Source organism: Cavia porcellus, unplaced genomic scaffold (assembly GCF_034190915.1).
Source record: "Cavia porcellus strain 051 isolate PalLab524CR breed Dunkin Hartley unplaced genomic scaffold, mCavPor4.1 scaffold_9, whole genome shotgun sequence".
NCBI classification, from domain to species: Eukaryota; Metazoa; Chordata; class Mammalia; order Rodentia; family Caviidae; genus Cavia; species Cavia porcellus.
In genome coordinates, this window is record NW_026947492.1 from 87,931,767 (window position 1) to 87,955,020 (window position 23,254).

Below are 23,254 nucleotides of genomic sequence, written 5' to 3' on the forward strand. Positions count from 1 at the left end.
AATTCTGTAGGGCTCCTGTGGTACAAATCGCAAGTTCTGTTGTTTCTGTTTTTCAGAACTCTATATTCCAGTTATAAAGAACATTCCTGGATGGAGGCACGGTAGAGATCTCCAATCCCAACCCAGAGGAGGGCACCACAGGGGAAGGCTGTTGAGAATGGTGCCCTACCTTCCTACAAGTCCAGCTTTTATCTCCTAAAATAGTACTGGGAAGGGGACTCCTGGAGAGATCACAGGAGAGACCAGCAGGTGACTATGCAAGCAGAGTAGGTTTTCGAAACAAAACCACCAAGGGAAAAAAAAAAAAAAAAATTGTTAAGAATTTCCCCTATGTGGCAGCATTTGCCTTGCAGAAGGAGGTTTGCAAACAGACTTCCCAAATCTCAGCTGTGGTTGCTCCAGCGGCACAGGGGCCCATGTGAAGAAGGGAGGCAGGAGGTCTAAGCGCTGAGCTAGGACTCAGATACCGCGCCCTCTGGTCTTTATCCTGACCAGATCCAGAGGACTGACTTCCGAGCAAGGGCCTGGTACCCCTGGGCCCAGGTTTCCGGAGAACCCTCAGCCGCGTGGTTTAAGCGCCTTTAGGTTGGCCTGGTGAACTGTGGCAACTTCCAGCTGCCAACAGTGTCGAGCGCAGCTCCGCTAGATCCGAGCGCCTGCAGACGCGGTCTCTGGCTCCTCCTTCTCCGCCACGGGTCGCGCGACTCCAGCTCCGCTGCTCCGGGTGGGGGCAGCAGTCTAATTTCCCACCCGCGTCTTTGAGCTCCGCAGGCGCAAGGCGCGGATCAGCTTGGCCCGCATCTCAGAGCGCAACCTGCCGGAGTGGCCGAGCCTGCGACCCTGCCCCGCGCCGAGGCGAGCCGCCCGCAGTGGGGTAGGGCAGAGGGCGGGGTGGCAGGGGCTCCGTGCAGGGCGCGATCCCAGAGCTACCGCAGCGCCCGGCGCGGCCCAGCTTCCTTCCCGCTGCCCGCTTGCAAGTTTGGCGGCTCCAAGCCCCGCGCACCTCGGCACCCAGGCACCTTCGTTCCTGCTGGCCTCGATGCGCCCTGCTGGGCGGCGACTCTCAGAAGCGATGCCCATGGATGCGCTTTTAGTTTTAGGGTTCTGCGTGTGCACGGCCAGGACAGGTAAGCGAGGCTGGGCGTTGGAGGGATTCGGGGAACGGGGAGGAGGCGCCCCGCTGCTGTAGCCCGCATCCACACTGGCGCAGGCAGACTGGCCTGGGCTTGGCGCCGGCCAGCGGGGAAAACAGCGGCACGGGTTGCTCCTTTAGATCATTGTGCCTGACTCGGGGTGAAAGGGCGACCATCGGCCCTCGAGGGCTCGCAGGGATACCCCCAGCATCCTCCTCCCCAGGGACGCGGCTGCCTGAGGGCATTGGGGAGTTAGGGGCGCGGCCCCGTGGTCGCAGCCTTGCTGCTAGAAAACGGCTTTTAGGCTTTAGGGGGTCCAAATCCACAGCAGGGTGGACCTGCGAGCCCGGTGTCCCGGAACTTGGAGGGTCCGAGACAGGGAGCAAACTGCTCCCTGAGCCTGGCAGGGAAGGAACCTGCTGAGGGGCACGGGGTGGGGGGACGGGTGGGCGCAGCCTATCCTGAGAGGGCGCAGCGGGGAGCGGGACCAGAGACCTGTGCTCTCTCCCAGTCCTTGCAGACTCCCAGGGCAACTCTGAGAGTATCCATGCTCTAGCCCGCTTCTGCCCCATGGACCCGGAGAACAATTTTATTCAGTGTGATTGGAGTAGCAGAGATTACTGGAAGGATTTTTTCGAGCTAAATCTGAAGATTGCAGGGCGCGGGGTGTGGGGGGTAGCGCGGAGAACAGGCATAATTGTCTCAAGTCCCTGCTCTGCTTTGCTTCTGGGGCGCAGTTGTGGGGACTCCAGGAGCACCTCCTTCCTTTGGCTTCCACAGGCTCCCTTTCCCCAAGTCCTCTGGGGCTCCAGCCAGCTGTAGCAGCTTTCTATAAGGAGCTACTTGGAGATGCTGGGAGAACCCGGTGAGCTGAGCAGGGGTGGAAATAGGCAAAAGAGTAGGGGCTGCGGGGTTGCTGGAATTCTCATTCCAAGCCAGAAGCCTGTCCTCTGACAGGTGAGCCGCTCACTTTGAACCCCAGGATGCATGCATGGCTGTCTCCTCCCCGCTAATCTTTTACCCCATGGCACGCTGATTTTCCTTCTTCGGAGGTGCAGCCTCTTTCCTGGTGAGCCAGCAAGTTTATCCAGAAAGAACCCCAGGAGGGGCGCTGGCCCTTGGTTAGCTCAAAAGTTCTGTCTGCCCTAGCCCCAGGTGCCCCTCTAGGCAGTGGGATCCAGGAATCCCAGGCCACTAGAAGCTTCCAGCTAGGGACTGAGCTTTCCTTTTTGCTTAATCTGAAAGCAGTACAGAGACCTTTCTCCAGGGATAGAAGACCTCTCCTACTTTCCTTCTATCCAGCCAAGCTGCCCTGGCTGCAGAGGCTCCTGACTCAGGCTGGGCTGGAGTAACTGTTTTTGGGAAGGGTAGGTTAATCTTTCAAAAGCTAGAGTGCACTGGCAGGGACGCTTCCCAGGAGGAGAAAGAGGACAGGAAAGGCTGGTGCAGAGTGGGGACTGCCAGCCCAGAGCCCCAGAGCAGGGAGAGCCAGGGAGGATCCACAGACTGGGAAACGCTGGACGGGTCACTGTTTAAACTCAAGTGCCAGGTCCAAGGTGTCCAGGATCTGTGTGCTCATTACTGCTTTGACATGTTGACCTCCCCCCACAAGTCACCTCATCTAGGAGTGCACTGACTGTCTTTCCAGAGTGCATTGCTGTGGCCCTTAAGCATACCATGGACTTCTCCATCCCCTCGCCAAGACCTTTCAGTCTTGTAAGTCTTATAAGACAAGGATAGGGAGTGGAAGAACTAAGATATTTCCGTCTTCATTCCACAAAGAGCTAAGTATCTTGCTAGTTACCTAATATCATATAGAGAGGAAATGGCTTGGTCCCCGACTACTGGGACCTTAGAGTTTAGCTGAGAATCCAGGTAGCAGCTGGGAAGCACATTCATTATACAGCTGGATGGGGTGAGATGGGATTTTAAGAAGTTTTCGTGAAGGAAATAGAGAGTGGGAAGGGGTGGATTAATTCTGGGGGAAGGTGGAAGTGGTCAGGGAAGGTGACATTCCCAAAGTGCGTATTGTTGGGGTTTTGAGGGGGGTAAAGTGGGAAGCACTTTGTACAGGCAAGAACTCAGCAAAGCAGAGATACTTGGGGTGGCCTGACCTACACACTGGTTGTAGCTGTTACCTGGGGAACTTAACTTTTCAGTGCTGCAGGATCCCTTGCTACTTGTACAGTGGAGGTCACATATTTGCTATACAAAAATTATCAGGAGACTCAAGGAGACAAGGACGGAATAACTTTGCGTTTGTACACTAGCCATTTTCTTGAATATGTACATAGCTTTCTGTGGACAGCCTCTTTGATTTTGCTGGAAACCCACATTCCCACATCCAGCCACTTCTGTAAGGAGTGAAGGCTGGCTGGTGATGAGTTTATCGGGATCTAAACAGCTGCTTGGGAAGTTTATTTTTCAAGTGAGACAATTGTCGTGAGGGATGTTAACAGTCCTAGATGAAATGAACTTGTGGCTCATTTAGCGAGCTGCTGGGATATCACTGCCTTTTAATGGAAATGAGTGGATGGTATCAGGCACCTTGTAATTAAGGCAAGGTTGCAGTGCGGCAGCAGTTACCTATGAGAGGATCTAGTGACAGGTGTCCTAAGGAGGCTGCGGACATTGTTCTTATTCTGTAAGCTTCTGCTAGACAACAGAGTGGAGTAAAGATAGGAGACGCTGTTTTTTAGTTTTTGTTCTTGTTTCTGGATAAAAAATAATCTGGGACTTCGATAATGAAACCTTGGAGGCTACAGTAATAGCAGTGTCCGTGAGTTTGGAAGTGTGAGTTACGTGAACTCAAGGATTATTCTCCACTGCTTTCCTGTTTGCTTTAGTCACTAGGGTAGGGAGTGGAGAGAGTACTGTACCTGAAACATCAGTGTCCCAGGTGCCCAGGGGAACACTTTTTGCTGCCACCTGCTGGCCTGGAGAGATTTTTTTTCTTTTGGAAGCGATTCCCAAGTGGTTTATTAATTATAGATTGAATAATTGAGCTGTGAAAATGAGCCTCCAGCCTCCAGTGATGTAAAATATTGGCTCACTTGAAACAGAGAGCAGCTTCTTCAAGGAAATTGCTTCTGGGGTGTTCACAACTGATCAAGCGGTCATGAAATCCTGCTATAAAGGGAGGCCTCACAACAGATTTCCAGCGTCATTTTACTCTTCCTCATGGTCCAGGAAAACAGCTGTAACCATGGGACATACTCACATTAGATCTGAATTGAGCCAGAAGCAATAGGGTCTGTTTGGGGGCCTAGGCCCTGGACATCAAAGGTGGTGAGTGGGCTTTGGGCTGGAACACTCCCAGAGCAGGGCTGAGAGTGGCCAGCGGCAGCAGGTGTTCCAGTCAGGACCAAGGCTGTGAATCCCAGGGCCGGATCTCAAGTGCCCTGTGACACTGACAGGCTGCCTTTCAGGTTTTAAAAATATCTCCTCCCGGGAGCTTTTTATCCTGCCTCATTCTAATTCCCAGCTTCAGCCATTTGTGGCGATTTATGTCAAAAGAAGAAAACTTTATAATAGAGTTTCCCAGGAAAGGGCAGGAGCTCCGTGCCTGGAGAAGAAACAGAAACACTAAAATAAAAATATTCCTGGAACTCACACTCTCGTGCTCCGTAAGGTTCAGGAGGGGCCGTGTAAATACTGCCTTATTAATAGGTTTCCTGATTCCCTAGGTGCTGTGCAGAGTGCTACCCCTTATACATCCTGCTGTTGGCTCTCGGCATTTTCATCCTGAAGGCCACCAATTAAAGGCGGAGGAGAAAATTGTACCCAGAAGCCTAATTGATTTATTTTGCATTGTTTTGTGCTTATGTTTTCATAAAAAGAACACAACAGTTGTTGGGAGGGGGTGACCACCTGAATGTTCCACATTATTCTAAGAGTTGAAGACCAGGATTAGCGAGGTGGAGTGGAATAGGAAGATGCACTTTTAAAAAAGGCAGGTGAGGAAGATCCCAGTTGAACATGAATTCTGCCCAAGTCTGTCCAAGCTATGGGGATTGTTATGGGGTCACTGTGGAGACCATCCTGCTTTCACAGATGAGGAGACAGAGGCTTGGAGAAATAATTTTTCCAAGAAGTGATCAAATCTGTAGAGGGAAGAGATGGGGATGCATGGGGTTTTAATTTAGCATTTTTTTGCAGCACTTTCTGGATTGAGGTACTGTGTGTTCACCTTAGGAGAAGGACTCAACATACTATTGGGACATGATGGTCGGTTCTGAGAATCTAAGTGCCTCCTAGGCTGGTGCGATCCAGGGCTTCCTGGTCTGGGAGATTTGGTATCTTTGGGATGACCTTGCATCAGTTACTACCACAGTACTGTCACATAGCACGGACTTAAAATAACAGTCATTTATTTTGATTCATGTATCTGTAGGTCAGATTTACCTGAGCCAGACTTGGTGGAGCTTAGTTCCAAGTTTAAGTGGGGGCCTGTACCCCGTGTCTTAGTCTTCCTGGAGCAGTGGGCCTGCAGGTCCGTGTTCTTCTCATGGCGATGCAGAGGTACAAGGAAGTCAGGTCCCTCCGCGCAAGCACATGGAAGCCTATGCTTGTGTAATGTTACTAAAATCCCGATAACCAATGCTAGTTACACTGCTGAGCTCAGTCAGGGGGTGGGGAGGCCTCCTGTCACTCTAGTGGGAGTAATTCCTAGCCACATGTCACAGAGTGTGAGTGTGGAGAAATGAAGGGCTGAGGCCAATAATTCAGCCAACCGTAGTCTCCTCACAAGGTTGCCTTGGCCTGGATGCCATCCCGTCCTCTCATGGTGTCCCCAGATATGCACATTGCTCTGATGTCTGTTCTCCCAGAGCAGTGACCATGAACCCACTCATCAGGTAATTATTCATATTCTAAGTTAAAAGCCTATAAGGTGTCAGGACCTGTGCAAGGCACTGGGGCCAGAGGGACACCTCCTTCCTTTTGTGTCTGGTGAAGGGCACATTCACCAGGCCACTCTCAAGATTCCTGGACAGAGAAGGACCAGCTTGGAAGTCCTTTGAGATCACCCTTGATTTAATTTCTGCCATATAGGAGTAGAACACCAAAGGTCTAATTGAAATTAGTTCCATGCTTGTCTTTCCAAGGTGATCACAGAACTACTAGCACCTGAGCTCACTTAGAGAAAAGCAGTGTGGGTCTTGGTGCCGGACTTGGGACCATAGGAAACTGGCTGGTTGACATCTGGTTTGCACAGAGCAGCTGCTTCTGAACTGGGTCTGTGTGTAGGATGAGCAGGAGTAAGCACGTGGAAACTAGTCAGAGCATTACTGGTCCCCTTCTTCCTTTACCTGTAAGCCTTGAACGCCTCCAGTGATACAGCGGTCAGGCTCCTTGTTGCAGGCTGTGTGAGAGCATCCTCAGTGTCCCGCCATCCATATATTCATAGTCCTCCCTTGGTGATACCTGTTAAAAACTTATTACATAGATGACTGCAGAATCTGTGGAGGTAGCAGTTGTCATGGAGTAAACTGCTTGGAGTAAACTGTCTTGGAGTGATACCCCATAACAGGCTGTATTTCATAGGCGAGAATTCAGACCTTCAGTTTAGGAGACAGGGGAAAGCCTGATAAAAACAGCAAACAGCTGTGATGTACACTATACCTTCTATTTAACCTTTTTTTTTTTGTCCTGGAAGTGACAGGTTTCAGCTCCAAAGAGCCCTTCCACAGTGAGACAGAAATCTCACTGTGCAGCAGTCACTGTTTCCTAGCAGGAAAATAGGAAGCAGATAGAGGGGGTAGACTTCCTTCCTCTCCTGTGTAGGGCCAGGTGAATACGGGAGCACAGGTGAGGCTATGACAGCTCACAATGTCCTGATGAATATTGTCCCAGGTGCTTTGGGACAAATCGGGTGCAAGCTCTCATAATGTAGTCTTGGTGTCTGCATTACCATTGATGAAAGTTGACAGCTGTTGCTGATTAAAACATTTCCAACTGCGCAATCTGAAATTCACTATTGAGATGTTAAGTGTAGATAGATGCAAGCTTTATGAATGGCTGAACAGTTCCTCACCGTGATATGCAGCTTTCTTAGCATATATAATTGGAAATCACTTTGTAGTCATGCATGGATCATTCCGCAGAACACGGATTGGGTAAGAGACACCTCTGGTATTTTCCATTCTTAGACCAGGAAGTGGGAGATCAGGCCCGTGTTTCTTTTCATTGAAGTTCTCCAACCAAAGTCAGGCATCCCCTTGAGTAGAAATACACATCTGAGATTCTACTTTTTGGCCAGCCCCTGCCCTGTTCTTTTCTAGTAGGACCGGCGTCCCTCTCTATTTTTTTTATTTTATTTTATGGGTGCTGGTTGTACCTGAGTAATAAATGTGTTCTGTATAGGACTTTATTGTGGTGGTGACATTAGATTTTGCCTTTTCAGCTATCTTTGAGGCAGGTGGTTCACAGTTGTAAACACCTATCTGCAGTTCCAAAATTAGAAAAATCTTAGCACCATAAGGTTTCTCGAAAAACTTACCAGACAGGAAAGCCTATCCTGCCTTGAACTCACCTTTATGAAAATTAGAGAAAAACACCATATTCTTTAGTCCAGAGTATTGCAGACTCTGCTAGTGGGATGCTGATTCATACTTTGCAGAGAGTATTGTCTCAGATATGGCATATGATGCATTCTGAGTTCTGAAAAATGTTTGGCTCTGAGGATTTGGGGGGATTATCTGTGTAATGCAGAGAGGGACTGGGAAAAGGTACAGAGAAACTGTGCTATCAGAGGGGCAGTGGGAAGAGTTGTTTTCTCTTACTCTCCAAGGACTCTCCAAGTACTCTCTTTTGACTTCCGTGTATTCCCCACCACGCCCTGCCTCAGTGGTCTCTGTTCTGTGTTGCTGCTAGCCTGCTGTCTACTATGCCAAAACAGCTCTTTGTTGCTTTCCAGTGGTTGGCTCTGGGCTGGACCCTGACCTTCAGATGGACATTATCAGCGAACTTGACCTCGTAAACACCACCCTTGGAGTCATTCAAGTTTCTGGACAGCACAATGGCAGCAAAGCGTTTTTATTTAAAGGTAAAAAGACTTCTTCCTTTTCACGGGGCAGAGCCTGGGGAGGAGTGCTGGTCAACAGGAGTGTCCACCTGGTGTGCCTTTGTCTGGTGGTCGCCTTTGCTAGTTGTCTTGGATCCTGGTCCAGAAGCCTATTGAGATGGGGGTTCTGAGAGTGGGAAGAGGTATTGGGGGGTGTCGTGGAGAAATGTTTGGTTTGGTCATAAAATGGCTCCTTGAAGATTTTGGTGGAGAGTTAAAGGATAATAAATCTGGAAGAACTTTGGAAACTATTGGTCCACAATGTTATTTTTGCAGGTGATCACTTCATCTATTATCTGTCCCTTTAGCTGTGTGTATACCTGTATCCCTCATCTCCCTGGTAGACCATGAGCACAGTAGATACTATGGCTGTCTCCTCTTTACAGTCCAGCTTTTCTTCCCCTTTCACTTTCACAATGTCTAGTGTACAACTAGGATGAGGGAAAGGAGAAAAGAAAAAAGGAAAAGGTTATATACATATATATGTATATGATAGATAATTACAATACTAATAATGAAAGGGAAAGAAAGTGCTCAAAAGAGCAACTTTCCTTTTGAAAAGAAGAGGGAAGGAGAGGGAAAAGAAGAAAAGGAAGAAAGGAAAGATACGTGTGTAGGGATACATATATAGATGTATGTGTGTATGTATGCAAGATAACTGTACTACTGATCCCTGTTAGTTCATCAAACAGAACAGTTTGTGCTGTCATTGTTTGATTGTTTGATCATTTTTTATGCCTACATCTTGTCACCTGAACAACTACTTCTAAGATAACAATATTAATGTATTAACTAGTGTTAATTTCCTACTATTTTTTGAAATTGTGTCATTTCTACCATTTTTTCTGTTTTTTGCTTTTTTTAAAAAAAAGAACCTTTGTGTTTCTTTGTTTGATAACAGTACCCACTATATTAACCATTGTTAATTCCCTGTTACATTGTCTTGAAATTCTGTCACATTATAAGTGAGCTTACCCAGGCCTGCCCATTATAAAATTGATTACAATTCATGAAATCACTCAGTGAGCATTTATAAAGACAGTGTTCTGTGGTTGTTAAAAGGATGGGCTCTGGAGCTTTACTGCTTGGGTTCCACATTAGCCCTGATTGCTCTGAGACTTGAGTGATTACTTAGTTTGATTTGTTCTCATCTAAAACAATAGATCCTTGCTGAAGCTACCTCATATGGTGGCTATGGGGATTCAGAGGCAGCCTGTGAGAGTAGCCTGGTAAATTCTACCTTCCCTTTTGGAGTTCCTTTCCTGTATTAGGCAGCATGCTAACAGTAGGGTTACCAGTAAGAGTACATAAGAGGCAGCCCTTGCTCTAAAATGTAATGAAGGAAAAGTCATTCCACAAATCCTTGTCGAGTTAAAGTGGCTGTGTACAATGAAGGAAATGTGTAGGCTGATAAATACAGGCAGGTCTGATCTAATTGGAGAGGCGGTGGTTTTAGAGAAAGAATACCCTGGAAAAGTGGTTTGTCAGCAGAGAGTGGACCACATGAACAGGCAGCCTCCTGTAGGAATGGGTGGGGCTCAGGGAAGTCTGGGCAGAGGAAATAGTACCAAGCATAAAAGTCTAAAGGTAGAAACCAGTAGAAAAGCTTGAAAGGTGGTGAATGGCTGGAGAGGAGGGCATGGGCTAAGTGATATTGGACCTGGTGAGCAGAACTAGCATCCTCACGCTGTGCATGGGTGTGAGAGTGCTGGGGATTTACAGCCAGTGTCCATTCCGGGAGGTGGGAGGCCAGGTACTTATTATTAAGCACTGTAAATAGCTCCCTTCCCCGTAGGCCGTATTACTGGTCTTGTAGGATACTTTCACTGTGGTGGGGCCTTTGTTTAGGTTAAAGCAGAGAAGTGGACTGGTTGCATGTGGTAGTAAGGCAGCTGGGATTTTTCTCTGAAAATACCTGGCAGTGTTCTTTTGACACAGCGTTTTAAGAAGACAACAAAAGGATTTTTTTTAGAATGAATGAACCAGCATTGTGGAAAGAGATCCATGTGTTCCCTGGGCAGATAACTCAAGCCTTGTTAGTGACACATAGCAATCTACAGATGCAATGAGAGTGCAGATTTGTTACCTTGTACATACAAAAGAGTTGGTGAAATTCTGAAGCTCAGCATGATGAAGCAAATATAAATGGAATCACTTTTCTTTTTGCACTGCCAAGGTCTACACAGTCACTGTTGGGAGTCCATGTGATTCTCCATCTGAGCAAGGATGCTCAGATCCAGGCTTGGTTGGTCTTTAAGCTCCAGGATCCATACTTCATATCCAGCCTTGTGCATGGTGCATTGTAAGTGGTTAATAAAATGTTTGCAATGAGTTAATTTTTTTGTACTATCTCCCTGCAAGAGGCTTACTCCTGCTTTACTTATCCTTTATTCATGTATTCATTCATTCATCCCATAAATGTGGGCCCATTGGCCTAAGAACTCTTTTCTCTAATCTGTTTGTTGTCTATTTTTTTTTTAATCAGTCTCTAGTATGTCAGCTAAGCTGCTACAGCTGGGAGAGCTTTTCACCTTATTGGTAGAAGACTAACTTATTCTGGGAGTCTGAGGGGGCTTCTCCCTGTGTCCCAGCTCCTGTTGATTACACTGGCTACACATGGGCAATGCAAGCTAATTTCGCTTCTCAAGGTCTACAGTTTGGTCACACTTACAAAATCCCCTTTGGCATGTGAGGTGACGTATTCACAGTTCTGACATTAGCTCATAGACATCTGCATTGTTCTGCTTTCCCCCAGATCTGCTCTCTGCCCTCCAAAGATTCATGTTGGTCCCACATGCAAAATAAATTCACTGTATCCCACTATCTCCAAAAGCTTTGATATAACTTCAGCTCAGCAACAAAATCTCTAATTGGGAATTGGGAAAATTCCACAACTCATCACTCAAGCTGTTTAAATCAGTTGTTAGTGAGACCAATTTTGGGAAGAAATTCTGCTCCATTTGTAGACCTGTGAAGCTAGAAAATAAGTGTCTATTTCCAGCATATAGTAATGGGACAGTATGGAGCACCTGCTGTGGAAAGAGGAAGTGGAAGGAGCACAGGAGTCACCAGTCCAAAGTAGCTTTGAGATCAAGCTTTGAGAACTTCATTGTGTTTCACACTCTAGGAGTAGCCCTTTGCCTTCTGTGCCTATAACTCATTCCTTGGAGACACCACTCCATTTATATGAAGGACAACATGTATTTTCAGACCAGTAGTTTTTGCTTTTGTTGTTTTTGAGACATGGTCTCACTATGTAGTCCAGGCTGGATTTGAACTCATGGCAAACCTCCTGCCTCAGCATCCTGAGTGCTGGGATTACAGGCATGCACTACCCTGCCCAGCTGCAGAAAAATAGTTTTATCAACCTGTTTCCTGCCTGTAGAGCTGAAGAATTTTGGGGGTTTGTCATCCCTCTTTCACTTTATCCTTTCTGTTCCCTTCAGTTCAAGTTGGCAGTGTTTCTGTTGGTATACACCTCAAGAATATTTTTAAAAATACATTTTGATTTTTGATCAGCACATAACAATTTTATATATCTATGGGATACACTGAGACATTTCAGTATCTGTGCGCAATGTGTAAAGATCAGATTAGGGTCATTGGCATCTCTCACTCTAGCTATTTATCACTGCTTCATTTTGGCAAATCTTCTCTGCTAGTTATTTTGAAATCTTCAACTAATACTTGTCAACCATAGCTATGCCACTGTGCATTGCACCACGTCATCACCCAGCCTCTCTCTATCTCTTCCTCTCCCCTTCTTTCCCAGCACTCTGGTCTCTGTGAGGTCAGCTTTTTGGTGTCCACACATGAATGAGAACGTGATGGTGTTTGCCTTCTGTTGCTGACTTACATCACAGCAAGATGTAATGCATTTCCTTCCATGATACTACACCATTCCAAATGTCACTCTTTTTATTAAGGTAACAGAATAGTATTCCATTGTTGAAGAATACACTCTATTCATCCATTCTTCTGTCTGTGGACCCCCAAGTTGATCATGCATCTTGCATATTGTTAATGGTGCAGTAAACGTGTGAATGCAGAAATGTCTTGGGTCCACCAATTTCAGTGGATTTGTGTGCACACCCAGTCGTGTGGTTGCTGGTCAACGTGATGGTTCTATTTCTAGTGCCTTTGAGAGAGCTCCATGCCATTTCCTGTTCTTCCAACAATGTCCAAACATTTCCTTTTTGGGCATCTTCGGCAGCATTTGATAACAGCTGTTCTAAAGGGGGTCAGGTGATAACTCATTATGGTTTTTTAATTGAAAAAAAGTTTTGCTATTGACTTGTGCTCCTGGATGGAAATAGCCTGATACCTGATGGCAAACTGTTCACAAATATTTTCTCACACTCTGTAGCTTTTCTCTTCATTGTGTCGCTGGTGTGCTTTGTAGTGCAAAAGCCTTTTGGTATGATAGAATCCAATTTGTCAAAGTTTGGGGGTCCTTATTTATGCAGTAGTGGGGACTGAAACCAGCACTGAGGTATAACCTGCCTTATAATATTTTTATTTTGAGAGAGGATCTCACTAAGTTGTTAAGTTGCCCGGGTGGGATTCGAACTTGCAGTCTTCTTGCCTCAGCCTCCCAGAGTGCCAGGTCTGCAGGGGTGTACTGCTACCCCCAGAGTCTTGTGAGGTCTTGTCACAAACCCCTTGTCTGTTCCTATGTCTTGAAAATTTTTCCTATGTTTCCTTCTGCTAGTTTCATAGCTTTTTGCTTTACATCTAAATATTTGATCAATTTTGAGTTGATTTTTGTGTATGGTGAGAGGTATGGCACTAGTTTTATTCTTTTGCATGGAGCTATTCAGTTTTCCCAGAAGCATTTGTTGAAAAATTTTTCCATTTTCCAGTGTATGTTCTTGCTGCTCTTGTCAAGAATTAGTTGGCTAAAAATATGTGGATTTATTTCTGGGTTCCTTCCATTGGTTTGTGGCCATTTTTATTATGTGCCTTGCTGTTTAGTATGTTGAAGTGGTAGTATTTTCAAGAATCTTTAAGGTCTAGTATATTATAGGGATTCCCTGTTTACTGGTATTTTGTCCTTCTGAGCCTTCTGTGGCAGCACTTTTAATGCCCATGTTTTCACTGACAGTCTGTTCACAATGATTTAAATAATTTCTATCACAATACTTATTCCTTACCAAGCTCTTCACGGTCCTCTGAGCCCTCCCCAGCAGAGCTGTCAGCTGCCTCCTGAAGGATCCTAGGCATTTCTTTATTATGTTCTTCAAAACATTTCTAAGTTCTGCCAATTACCTCAAATCAAATTTCATAATTTAGGTATCTGTTACAGCATCACCCACAAATCTGTGGTCTTTTCCTATTGCTGCTGTAGCAAATGATAACAAATTTGTCATCATACAGTTCTGGAGGTCATGATTTCAAAACATACTTTGTATGTAGGTCTGAAAGGAAGGTGCTGGTGGAGCTGTGCCTCTTCCTGGTGGTCTACAGGGTAAATAGGTCACTGCCTTTCACCACTTCCAGAAGCTGCCAGGTTCCTGGACTCCTGGCGGCATCACTCTGGTGTTTATACCCGTTATCAGGATTCTTTGTCTCTGCTGCTCTCATCACATGGTCTTCTCTGGCACTCAGTAGCTGCCCCCTGAACCCCCGCCAAGGATCCTAGTGATTGTATTGGGCTGACCCAGATAATCCAGGATCATGGCTTCATTTTAACAGCCGTAACTTATCACATCTGCAGTCTCTTCTGCCCTGCAATGCAACATATTTACAAAATTCTGGGGATTAAAATGTAGGGTTTTTTTGGGAAAGTCATTATTCTGGTTACTCATTGCTGAGTAGAAATATGAACACCATCATGTTTCCAGAATACTCCAATTAAGTCTTTGATTCTAGTGCAGTACTGTACAATACAAAGTATATTGTGAAATGCATCTTTCTATGTTTTTAACAAAATACAAAATTTTGTAATAAATACATGATAACAAAAATTTTGTGTTATACACTTGAAATATCTCAATTTCAATGTTCACCTTTTTTCTGTAATTATCAATACATCCAGAGCTTTTATTAAAGTTAAAAAAGCAGTTTCCTTAAAGTATTTCATGCAATCTTGAATAAATATTAGATTAAAGCTTTAGTGAGGTATAATGAACTTACAATAAACCATACATGTTCAGAGTATACACTGTGATACTTTTGACAAATCAACACACACGGGAAACCATCACCACAGTCACAATAAACATGGTTGTCATCACAAAGGACTTTACTCTTACTTCCTCCCAGATGCCTCTCTGAGCTGCAGGGCTGCTTCTGCATCTTTAAGGAACCATCAGCCTGCTTTCTATTACTACTGATTAGTTTGCCCTTTTCACAGTTTGTACATATGGAATCATGTAATGCGTCCTTTTTTGTTCTCAATTCTTTCACTCGTGAGTGAGCTATAAAGTTCTTTTGTCACTGAAAGTAGATAGCTCGTTATACCTTTTTGTTTTAAACCAATACGAGACTCTCAGTCTGTTCATCAAATGTTCTGGAGTTGTTCTAGGACAATGTTAAGTACCGGGAAACATTTCAGTCCCTGAATTTCTATTTGGCAGGCATACTGGACAGGTCCCGGGAAGGGCTAGTGCTAAGAGCAGAGTCGAGCTAAGTATTTCCCATCACCGAGGCAGGTCTTCCCATGGACTGTACCCACAGCACCCTGTGAATTATGAGTGTCCTTTGACTGCTATGAGTAGTACTGTCCTAGTGCTGTGTATTTACTGGACATTGCTGGTGATTTGACCTCCTTGGGTAATTTTCACATAATAAAGGAGTCCTGTATTTCTGTCTGTGCTGCGGCCTCCGCTCCTGTGTTTTGTCCTCTGAAATCTGGGTGCTGTCATCTCCCCCAGACTCAGCTTCCTCCTTACCTTGCAGAGACACTGCTGAGCTCTGCCCCCATTGCCCCTCCTGGGAAGGAGCCTGGAAACCCGCAGAGCTGGGAGCTGAGTGACTGCAAGTCTCATCTCTTCCCTGTGCTGCGGCTCAGGGATCGCTGCTGCACGTTGATTGATGTTTAATGTCACGGAAACTGCTGCGTCATCAAATACTCATAGTAAATCTAAATTCAAATTAATTAAAATTATATAAAATTAAAATTCATTCCTAAAGCTGCACTAGCCATATTTCATGTCCTCATTTGCTTTATGCGGCTAGAAATTACTTTACCACACAGTACAGGGCTAGAGAGGCGCAGGGAGTTTTACTCTTTCACTGCAGCCCAGGTACACTGGGCAGACTGTTAGATCTTCTTTTTTAAGGTTTATTCATGATAGCAAATCTCCTGCCTGGAAAGCTCGAGGTTGTAAGTTCAATCCTCGTAAAAAAAGAAATTTCATGATAGCATCCAGCAAGCTACTAGGCTTCTTGCCTCAAAGAGCCTACATTTACTCAAAAACGGTACCTATTATAACTCTGGCACTTGGGAGGTTGAGGCAGGAGAATTGCCATGAGTTTCAGGACAACCTAGGCTACATGGTGAATTCAAGGGCCGACTGAACTACATAGTGAGACCCTGCCTCAAAATGCAGGTGGGTATGGCTCAGTGCAAAGACTTTGCTCCTCAAAAGAGCACTTGGTATTTAAAATTTTAGGAGGATGGAGTAGATTAAAGCACACAAAGCACCAAAGTGGAAATAGATTCATGATGAGCTCTCATCAGTGTAAATCTGTGTGTTCTAACAAGATGGGGTTCAGCTTTGGCTTTTTCATGTGCTTTGTGTGTTATTGTCAGATTGCAGCCTGCACAGGTAGATTAGGAGAGTGGGAAAAGCAGCAGATGGTGGAGGGGCAGAGCATTAGAGGTCAGCACTTTATGTGTGAACTTATTTCAGTCTCGCTTTAAACATACAAGGTGGGTACTATTGTTACCTCTTTTTATCAGGGAGTGAATGGAGGATTGATGTATCTCTTCCTGTCTCTAAGCCTCCGTTTCCTTGTTTGGAAAGGGGAAAATGATACAAACTACATTACAATGTGTGAAAAAGTAGGATTACAAAATGTATAAACAGAGAAAGCATAAAGTCTAAAAAACAAAGTTATTATTCTTTTTCTTATTTCTGTATCTGTTAATATTTCACCATTCTTCCCCTGACTCTAAATTGATGTAAAAAGGGAAATCAAAAGCTTCCTTCGAATGTTAGCTTATTAACAAATCTGATGAATTTGAGTAGAAAACTCACTTCCCAGAAAGCACATTAATACAGCACCAGCTACAAGCCTGATAGGATTTATTTTAAGATTAGCTGAAGTTTTTAGAGTCATCTTTGTCGCTGCTGTGTTTATGTAGTGCAAAGAATTGAAGTAGAATTTTTTTGGTCTTGCTTAAAACACGTATATTTTATTCGGGATTGTGGGCGGTGAGGGGAGAATGAGTGTTTCAGTGTAGACTGGCATGACGTTCTCCAAGTGACAAAATCCCTGAACACCAGCATTAGGTCTGCAGAAATCATTTTGCAGAACCTCCACTTTGCTTTGAGTGGGACTCGGAGATGATCTGGGGGTTGGAAACGCTAATTCTCTCTGCCGATGTCTTAAAGTTAAATAGTTGGGAGAATGTGTCCAGTGGGGCTTCCTTTCTAAAAGTGAACTCGAATGCGCATGAATGCTTCTTTTCTTTTTCTTTTTTGACTGCTGGAGAAAGTGCTACTTTTTGGGCATGCTGTTTAAGAAGAGTTTCTAAAGAAGGAATGGAACAGTGTCTGTTAGTATCTTGTTTCACGTGCCAAGGTAGAGCAGAGTAACTGGGCTACTTCCAGGGGAGGATTCCAGGCATTCAGCGCCTCTTTGCCTTCTTCTAGGCTTTGAGCTGGATGCTGGGAAAGATGAGGAATACGGTGAAGGTTACAGGCTGGGGAGGTGCAGAGTCCAGAAGGGCACTTCAGTGTGGTCTCAGATGCTCCATGGGGAGATGATGTCTGGCTGTGTTTGTTCGGGTGTGGATAATGTCCCAACAAGATGGAGAGTGGATTCTTGTCACTGCCTGACCTGGGGGAGACTCCTGTGGGAGGTGGCATCCGTGTGGGATGCTGACAGGGGTGAATGTGTGACTTCTGTGCACAGGAGCACTGCCCGTGTGCCATCGTGTTCACAGAGCAGTGCTCTAGGTTTAAGCTGCAGTTTTGAATGCTCAGAAAATCTGAGTAAGAGGGAGCTCCCCAAAGGGTTTGTTTAATGTTGCTCTTCCAGATTTCCTGCCACCCACTGCTGCCCAAGTCTGAACTGTGTTTTCTGTTGATTAGATGCGCCTAGTCGCTAATTGCCTCTGGGAGCAGTTAGAAGCCAACCTCATTTTGAGTGCAGTGATTTAGTATAACTTCGTACTTAATCAATTAGTGGAGTGGTTACATTCACATATCACTGTCTCCTCGACATAGGGACTTCTGTTCTTGCCAAATAAAACCTCCATCGGTGGGTTTTCAAGTCCCTCTGTGGGATGAATTAACACCTGTGCAGGCTTATTCTGGATGATCATTAAGTGGCTATGTGATTACCTATATATCATAGAGCAAATAATGTCCGTATTTATTCCCCAATCTACATAATCCCAATACCTGCCTGGAACCCCATTCTCTCAGTCATGCTTCTCACATCAGATTATCAAATCTTACATTAAGAGGCAGAGATGGGGGAGAGAGAGAAGGGGGGAGGGCGAGAGAGACAGAGAGAGAGAGAGAGAGAGAGAGAGAGAGAGAGAGAGAAACAAAGAGAGAGAGAAACAAAGAGAATGAGAATGAGAATGGAAAATGGTAAGAGTTCTTCTAGAAACTCTAGAGATAGCAGCCAATTGCATACACACAACCTGGCCTTTGGCCAACTACTTAACCCCATGTAATTTGCTTCCTCTTTGGACATTGAATAATAGTGGTAATGTCTAGGATGCAAAGTTTTTAAGGATTAATTTAGATGATATAAATTAATTGTGAAGCAAAGAAATTAAAATTTTAATTAGTGTTGTTTTTAAGAGTGTTGTTGGAAAAATAGTTTTCCATTATATAAATGTACAGCTAGCATCTATTCGCTAGGAGCTCTTCAAAGCACAAGAGATAGCAACAAAGAGATTAGCAAAGGACAGTAAACAGATGCATGAGGGTAAGGTATATTTTTGTTCTGATAACTTCAAAATATGTACACTGGAGCTGAAGAAAGCATCACTATTTTATTTCTCTAAGGAGTGTATATATTTGCAGTTATCTACTCTGCTTAATCCTACTGAGAATTGGTAACTGGAAACTGAATTGGAGCAAAAAGCATGACCTTCCTGCTTCATTTGGTCTTCCACTGGCCTTTGTTTACGTGGACTAGTTTCCTGTCACTGTAGGGGTGAGGGGATGGAGGCTTGGAGTTCTAGGAACTCCCCTGTGACCACACAGGGTAGCTGTGGTTGTGGACAGAGGATTTATGCTCCAGGGCTGTCACCTACAGTGTGTGTCTCAGCCCCTCCTCCTGGTGGCTGGTCCCCTACTCCACAATTGCGAAGGAGCAGGAAGTGCAGCGGGGTAGAGCTACACCACCTCATAAGAGACACCATCAGTCTCCTGCCAAGTAACTTTTGATGGATATTTTAAACCAACCAGAATGGGTGGTGGTCTTGCCTGCTGCGAATCGTATTTAATAGGATTCTCATCATTCTCCCAGCTGGAATGGGCTGCTGCACATGTGGAGATGACACCTGTTGATCTGGCTGCATAAAGAGTGCATGCAGGAAAAGTAGAGCTAACAGTGGGGCTGAGCTTTAATAGATACTGATTTAAAATCTAATCTCCCTGGCCGTTTGTCCAGGTTTATATTTTTGGGAGTGGATGGTGGGAGAATTCGATTGGCATTGACTGCCGTGCTCTTTGATTAATGATTTTGTTCTTCATTGGAATTTATCTTCACACATTGAGTCTAGATTATTTTTGTGGGAATGCATTCCTAAAATTAGCATATAAATCAGGGGAAAATTATGTGATATGCAAATATTTTATTGAAATATATATTTTCATGGATGCAGCCAATGTGTAAAATGGAGCCAAGCTGTAGTGATAAATGAGGCTGGGTCTGTCCCCATGCTGTGGTCTGTTAAAAGTGACTCCACACCAACTTATTGGCACCAGGGGGTAGCAGAGCACATGGGGGCCACATGCCTGGTGACCCAGGCTGTAACCTTGGCTCTTTTACTTGTGACCCTGTCTAAATCACTTAACCTCTAGTCTTCAAAGTCGTAGACTTTTTAGCTTGACAAGGAATTGTTTTGCAAAGCACACACACAAATAAGGCACAAGCACAGAAGATAATATTAGCAGCAACCCTGTAGCTGTCTCCTGGCATCCATAGTTTACCTAATGTGCATAACATCTATAAAATTGGTTATAAAATAAACTTAAGGCCCTGTGTTTGTCTCCAGGCTCTTTTTATTTTCTGGCTCCACCCCACACTCCTAGACCATTGCTAATGTGGTTCATTGGTCCATGTGTGTTTATGCATGCCAGCTAATAGAGTACCACATTTATATATTTGTATGTATCCCTCTACAAGATACATTATAGGCATGGCTGACTGCAGTCTTTGTACATATATTGCATAGATTTAAGTCCCAGCTATGACTCTTACTATGTGGTACTGGAAAGTTCTTTCTGTCTTTTTGTACCTGGAATCTAACATATGATCTTGCACTTGCTAGGCAGGTACAGTGCCCCTGAGCTGTGTCCCCAGCTCCTGGACAGACTCTTAAACTTTTATGCCTCATTTTCCCCCCTCATTTGCATTGTAGGTAAATTAAACACTCATCTGTTTTTCTGTGTGGGTTAAGCTACTTGATTCACATAAAAACATTATGGAACATGTAGCAAACATTTGGCAAATGTTAGCTGATTTGTGCGGTTTCCAAAACTATATGTACAGTGTAATACAGTGTCACTCTTTCTGAAACGTGTTCTTTTGAAGATGCTTGTGTCTGCTTTATTAGTTTAAACTTCTGCATAGCAGTGTATCCAGCTAATTGCCTACTCATGCATACTTGACTTGGTTTAGACACTTGACAAACAGTACTGTGTTGTGCAACTTCGTGAATGGTTCCTTGTTCATAGTTCTTAAGTTCTTGAGATATGAAGCAAGATTAAAAACATACAGTGAATATTGACATTAAAGAACTTGTAACATTGAAAGACAATCACCACTAACCGTGAATCCTCTCCAGTCTTCTACCCCTTAGAGCACTATTATCCTCTCATTCTTACTGCTTTCTGAAGCAGTTTTGCAAGTCCTCTTTCCTGAGTGTCTTTATTTGCACTATTATGGTTGCCTTGATGTCAGGAATGCATTCAAAACTTTTACCTTTTATGATCATTTTGACACTGGAGAAGAGTCAGAAGCTGTGCAGTGTCAGATCTGGTGAATAAGGAAGATAAGGAACCATAATGTTCCATGTGTAGCAACTGCCAGAAGTGGGGCTGGGGATTTAGCTCAGCAGCATAAGCGCCTGCCTTGCAAGCAGGCAGTCATGAGTTCAATCCCTGGTACTGATACAAACAAAAAAGAAATTGCCAGAAGTGTTTTTAACTGATTTAGGACACCAGTGTGGCCATTAGAAGACACTTAAGAGGGCTTGGGGAGCTGCATCAGAAAGGGGTGAGAACAAGGGATGAGTGCACTCAGAGTAAGGGGGTGTTTGAGGGGCATAATGACAGCATAGTTTTCACTGTAATATGTTTTTATTTAAATATTCACTGTAGTTTTTTTTTTTATCATGCTCCAGGCACACTACATAGAGATTTTTTATTTTAAAACAAAAAAGAAAAACTACAGATAATGATACAGAATTTCAAAAAAGAATAATAAGGGATTAACAGTAGTTAGTATTTTGGATATTGTTATCTTCAAAGCAGATTTTGTTCATATTACCAGATATATCTTTGAGAAAATTAACAAACAATAAAAGCACAAACTGTTCTTTTAGTTAGACTAACAGAGATTAGTAGTATAATATATATAATATTATATATTATATATATATAATTTTTCCCATATTTCTCTTTATTTTTTTAAAGTGGATAAAATCAAAGAAAATACAACAGAATAAAGCCAATCACAATAAACCAGTGTAGTTTCAAAACATTAAAAAATCAGCAACAATTACCATCATGCCTTTTGCTGTCTTCAAAATAGCTGCAAATACCTTTGGACATGGTGAAAGTTAAACAAAACAGGATAGAATGAACACTATAAAAACAAAATAATGAGTGTAATAAAAGACTTCGGAACAAGACAATGGTAAGTCCAAAATGGCTATCATAATATCTCTTGCTATCTCTGAAATAGCTGCTCATGCCATCAGATATAAAAAATCAAGCAAAATAAGAGAATAAAATCCAACCCAACAAAACAATGCAAATGATACAAGACCCCAAAACAAGATAATCGCGAACTAACAGTGACTACCACCTTCAGAAGCAGATCCCCCTAGATGCCACACTGCATACCATTATCCTCTGAACAGATGATCAAACCACTGGCTGTAGACCTGCAAGGTCAGTGAAACACCAAACACCACAAGCATCACATTGCATTTCTCCTAAATAGCTATCATCACAGCCTGTGTTTCTCCAGATCAGCTGGTCACTTCTGGGGTGGGGTATGGTACTATTTGTTTGCCAGACCATGTGTCAAAAAGGGCTGGGGTGTGGCTGTCCCTGCTCTGTTGACAGTCTATGTGTGGTGCTGGTTTGCAGTGGGAGGTTGTTTCTTGGTGGGGGCTTATTCTCTCTCCCTATGGTCTGTGAATGGCACTGACTCTTGGGGAAAAGCTTGGGTCTGACTTCCCATCTCTCTTTTCTCCTTTCCCTCATCCCAGTTGTTCTTCCCTTTTTAGCCATATCCTCCACTTTCACTTTCACAATATCTGTTGTACATTTTGGATCCCACTAACTCCTGTAGTTGAGGGAGACCATGACGCTCACCTGTGTGAGTCCTGTGAGTCTGAACCATTTCACCTCTGAGCATGATCTCAAATTGCATCCATTTACTTGTAAGAGCCTCAACATTATCCTCCTTTATAGCTGATTAGCACTCCACTGTATAATAATACCATATGTTTCTTTTCCATTCTGCGATTGGTAGGCATACCACTCCCACTTTTTTCTGGTTTCTTATCACATGGAGTGTTGATTTTTCTCCTTTGACCTTTAGTATATGAATTTCCTTTTGAGTTAAATGTGCTTCTTGTATATGGCATATTGATGGATTTTGTTTCTTGATCCACTCTGCCTTGTGTTTCTTTTTGTTGGTGAATTGAGGCCATACATGAATGGCTATGATTGATAAATATTGGCTTGTCTTTATCATTTCATTTTCCAATTGTTGGTTCCATGTTTTCCCCTCTGTTTAATTACTTGCTGTGCTTTGTGACTTCTGTCTGTTCTTATTTTTGAAATTGTGGTCATTTTTATCTTTCTTGAATATCTTTCAGTATTCTTTGTGTAGGATTGATTTGGTGGTCATAAATTCCTTTAGTTGTTCTTTGTCATGGAAGTATCTTATTTCCCCATTAATTTTGAAAGATAGTTTTTCAGGGTACATCAGTCTGGGTTGAAAGTTGTTTTCTTTCAGGACTGGAAATCCTTCACTCTAAGCTCTTCTTGACTTCATGTTTTATTTTGAGAAATCTGCTGTGATCCTGATGGGTTTTTCTTTATAGATGATCTGTTTCTTTTCTCTAACGGCTTTTAATATTCTGTTCTTATGCTGAATTAATGGAATCTTGATTATTATATGTGTGGGTATAGATTTATTTTGGTTATGGCTAGTTGGAATTCAACATGCCTCACTTATCTCTGTCAGGTCTTTTTCTCATGCTTGGGAAATTTTTTGTTATTACTTCTGTAAATAGACTTTTTACGTCATTGTGTTTACTCTTGATTTTTGGTGCATCTATTGGCTTTGAATTATTTTTCTTTGTGTTGTCTTGCAGCTATTGAATTATTATTTCCTAGTTCCTTATTATTTCTAAGATATTTTTCCTTTCATGATCGCTAGTTGCAATCCTCTCTTTAAGATC

The 23,254-nt window shown here is 43.8% G+C and overlaps 1 protein-coding gene across 2 annotated transcripts in view; it reads left to right on the top strand.

Annotated features, from left to right (window-relative positions):
* The first annotated feature begins 408 nt into the window (after positions 1 to 408).
* The window catches only part of LOC100728286 (protein kinase C-binding protein NELL1), a 755,088-nt gene continuing 732,242 nt past the window's right edge, over positions 409 to 23,254 (top strand). For both annotated transcript variants that reach the window (XM_063256788.1, XM_063256789.1), the window contains exons 1-2: positions 409 to 1,127; positions 8,050 to 8,178. In XM_063256788.1, the coding sequence (XP_063112858.1) occupies positions 1,040 to 1,127; positions 8,050 to 8,178 (217 nt within the window). In that variant the 5' untranslated portion in view covers positions 409 to 1,039. The remainder of the gene's footprint in view (positions 1,128 to 8,049; positions 8,179 to 23,254) is intronic.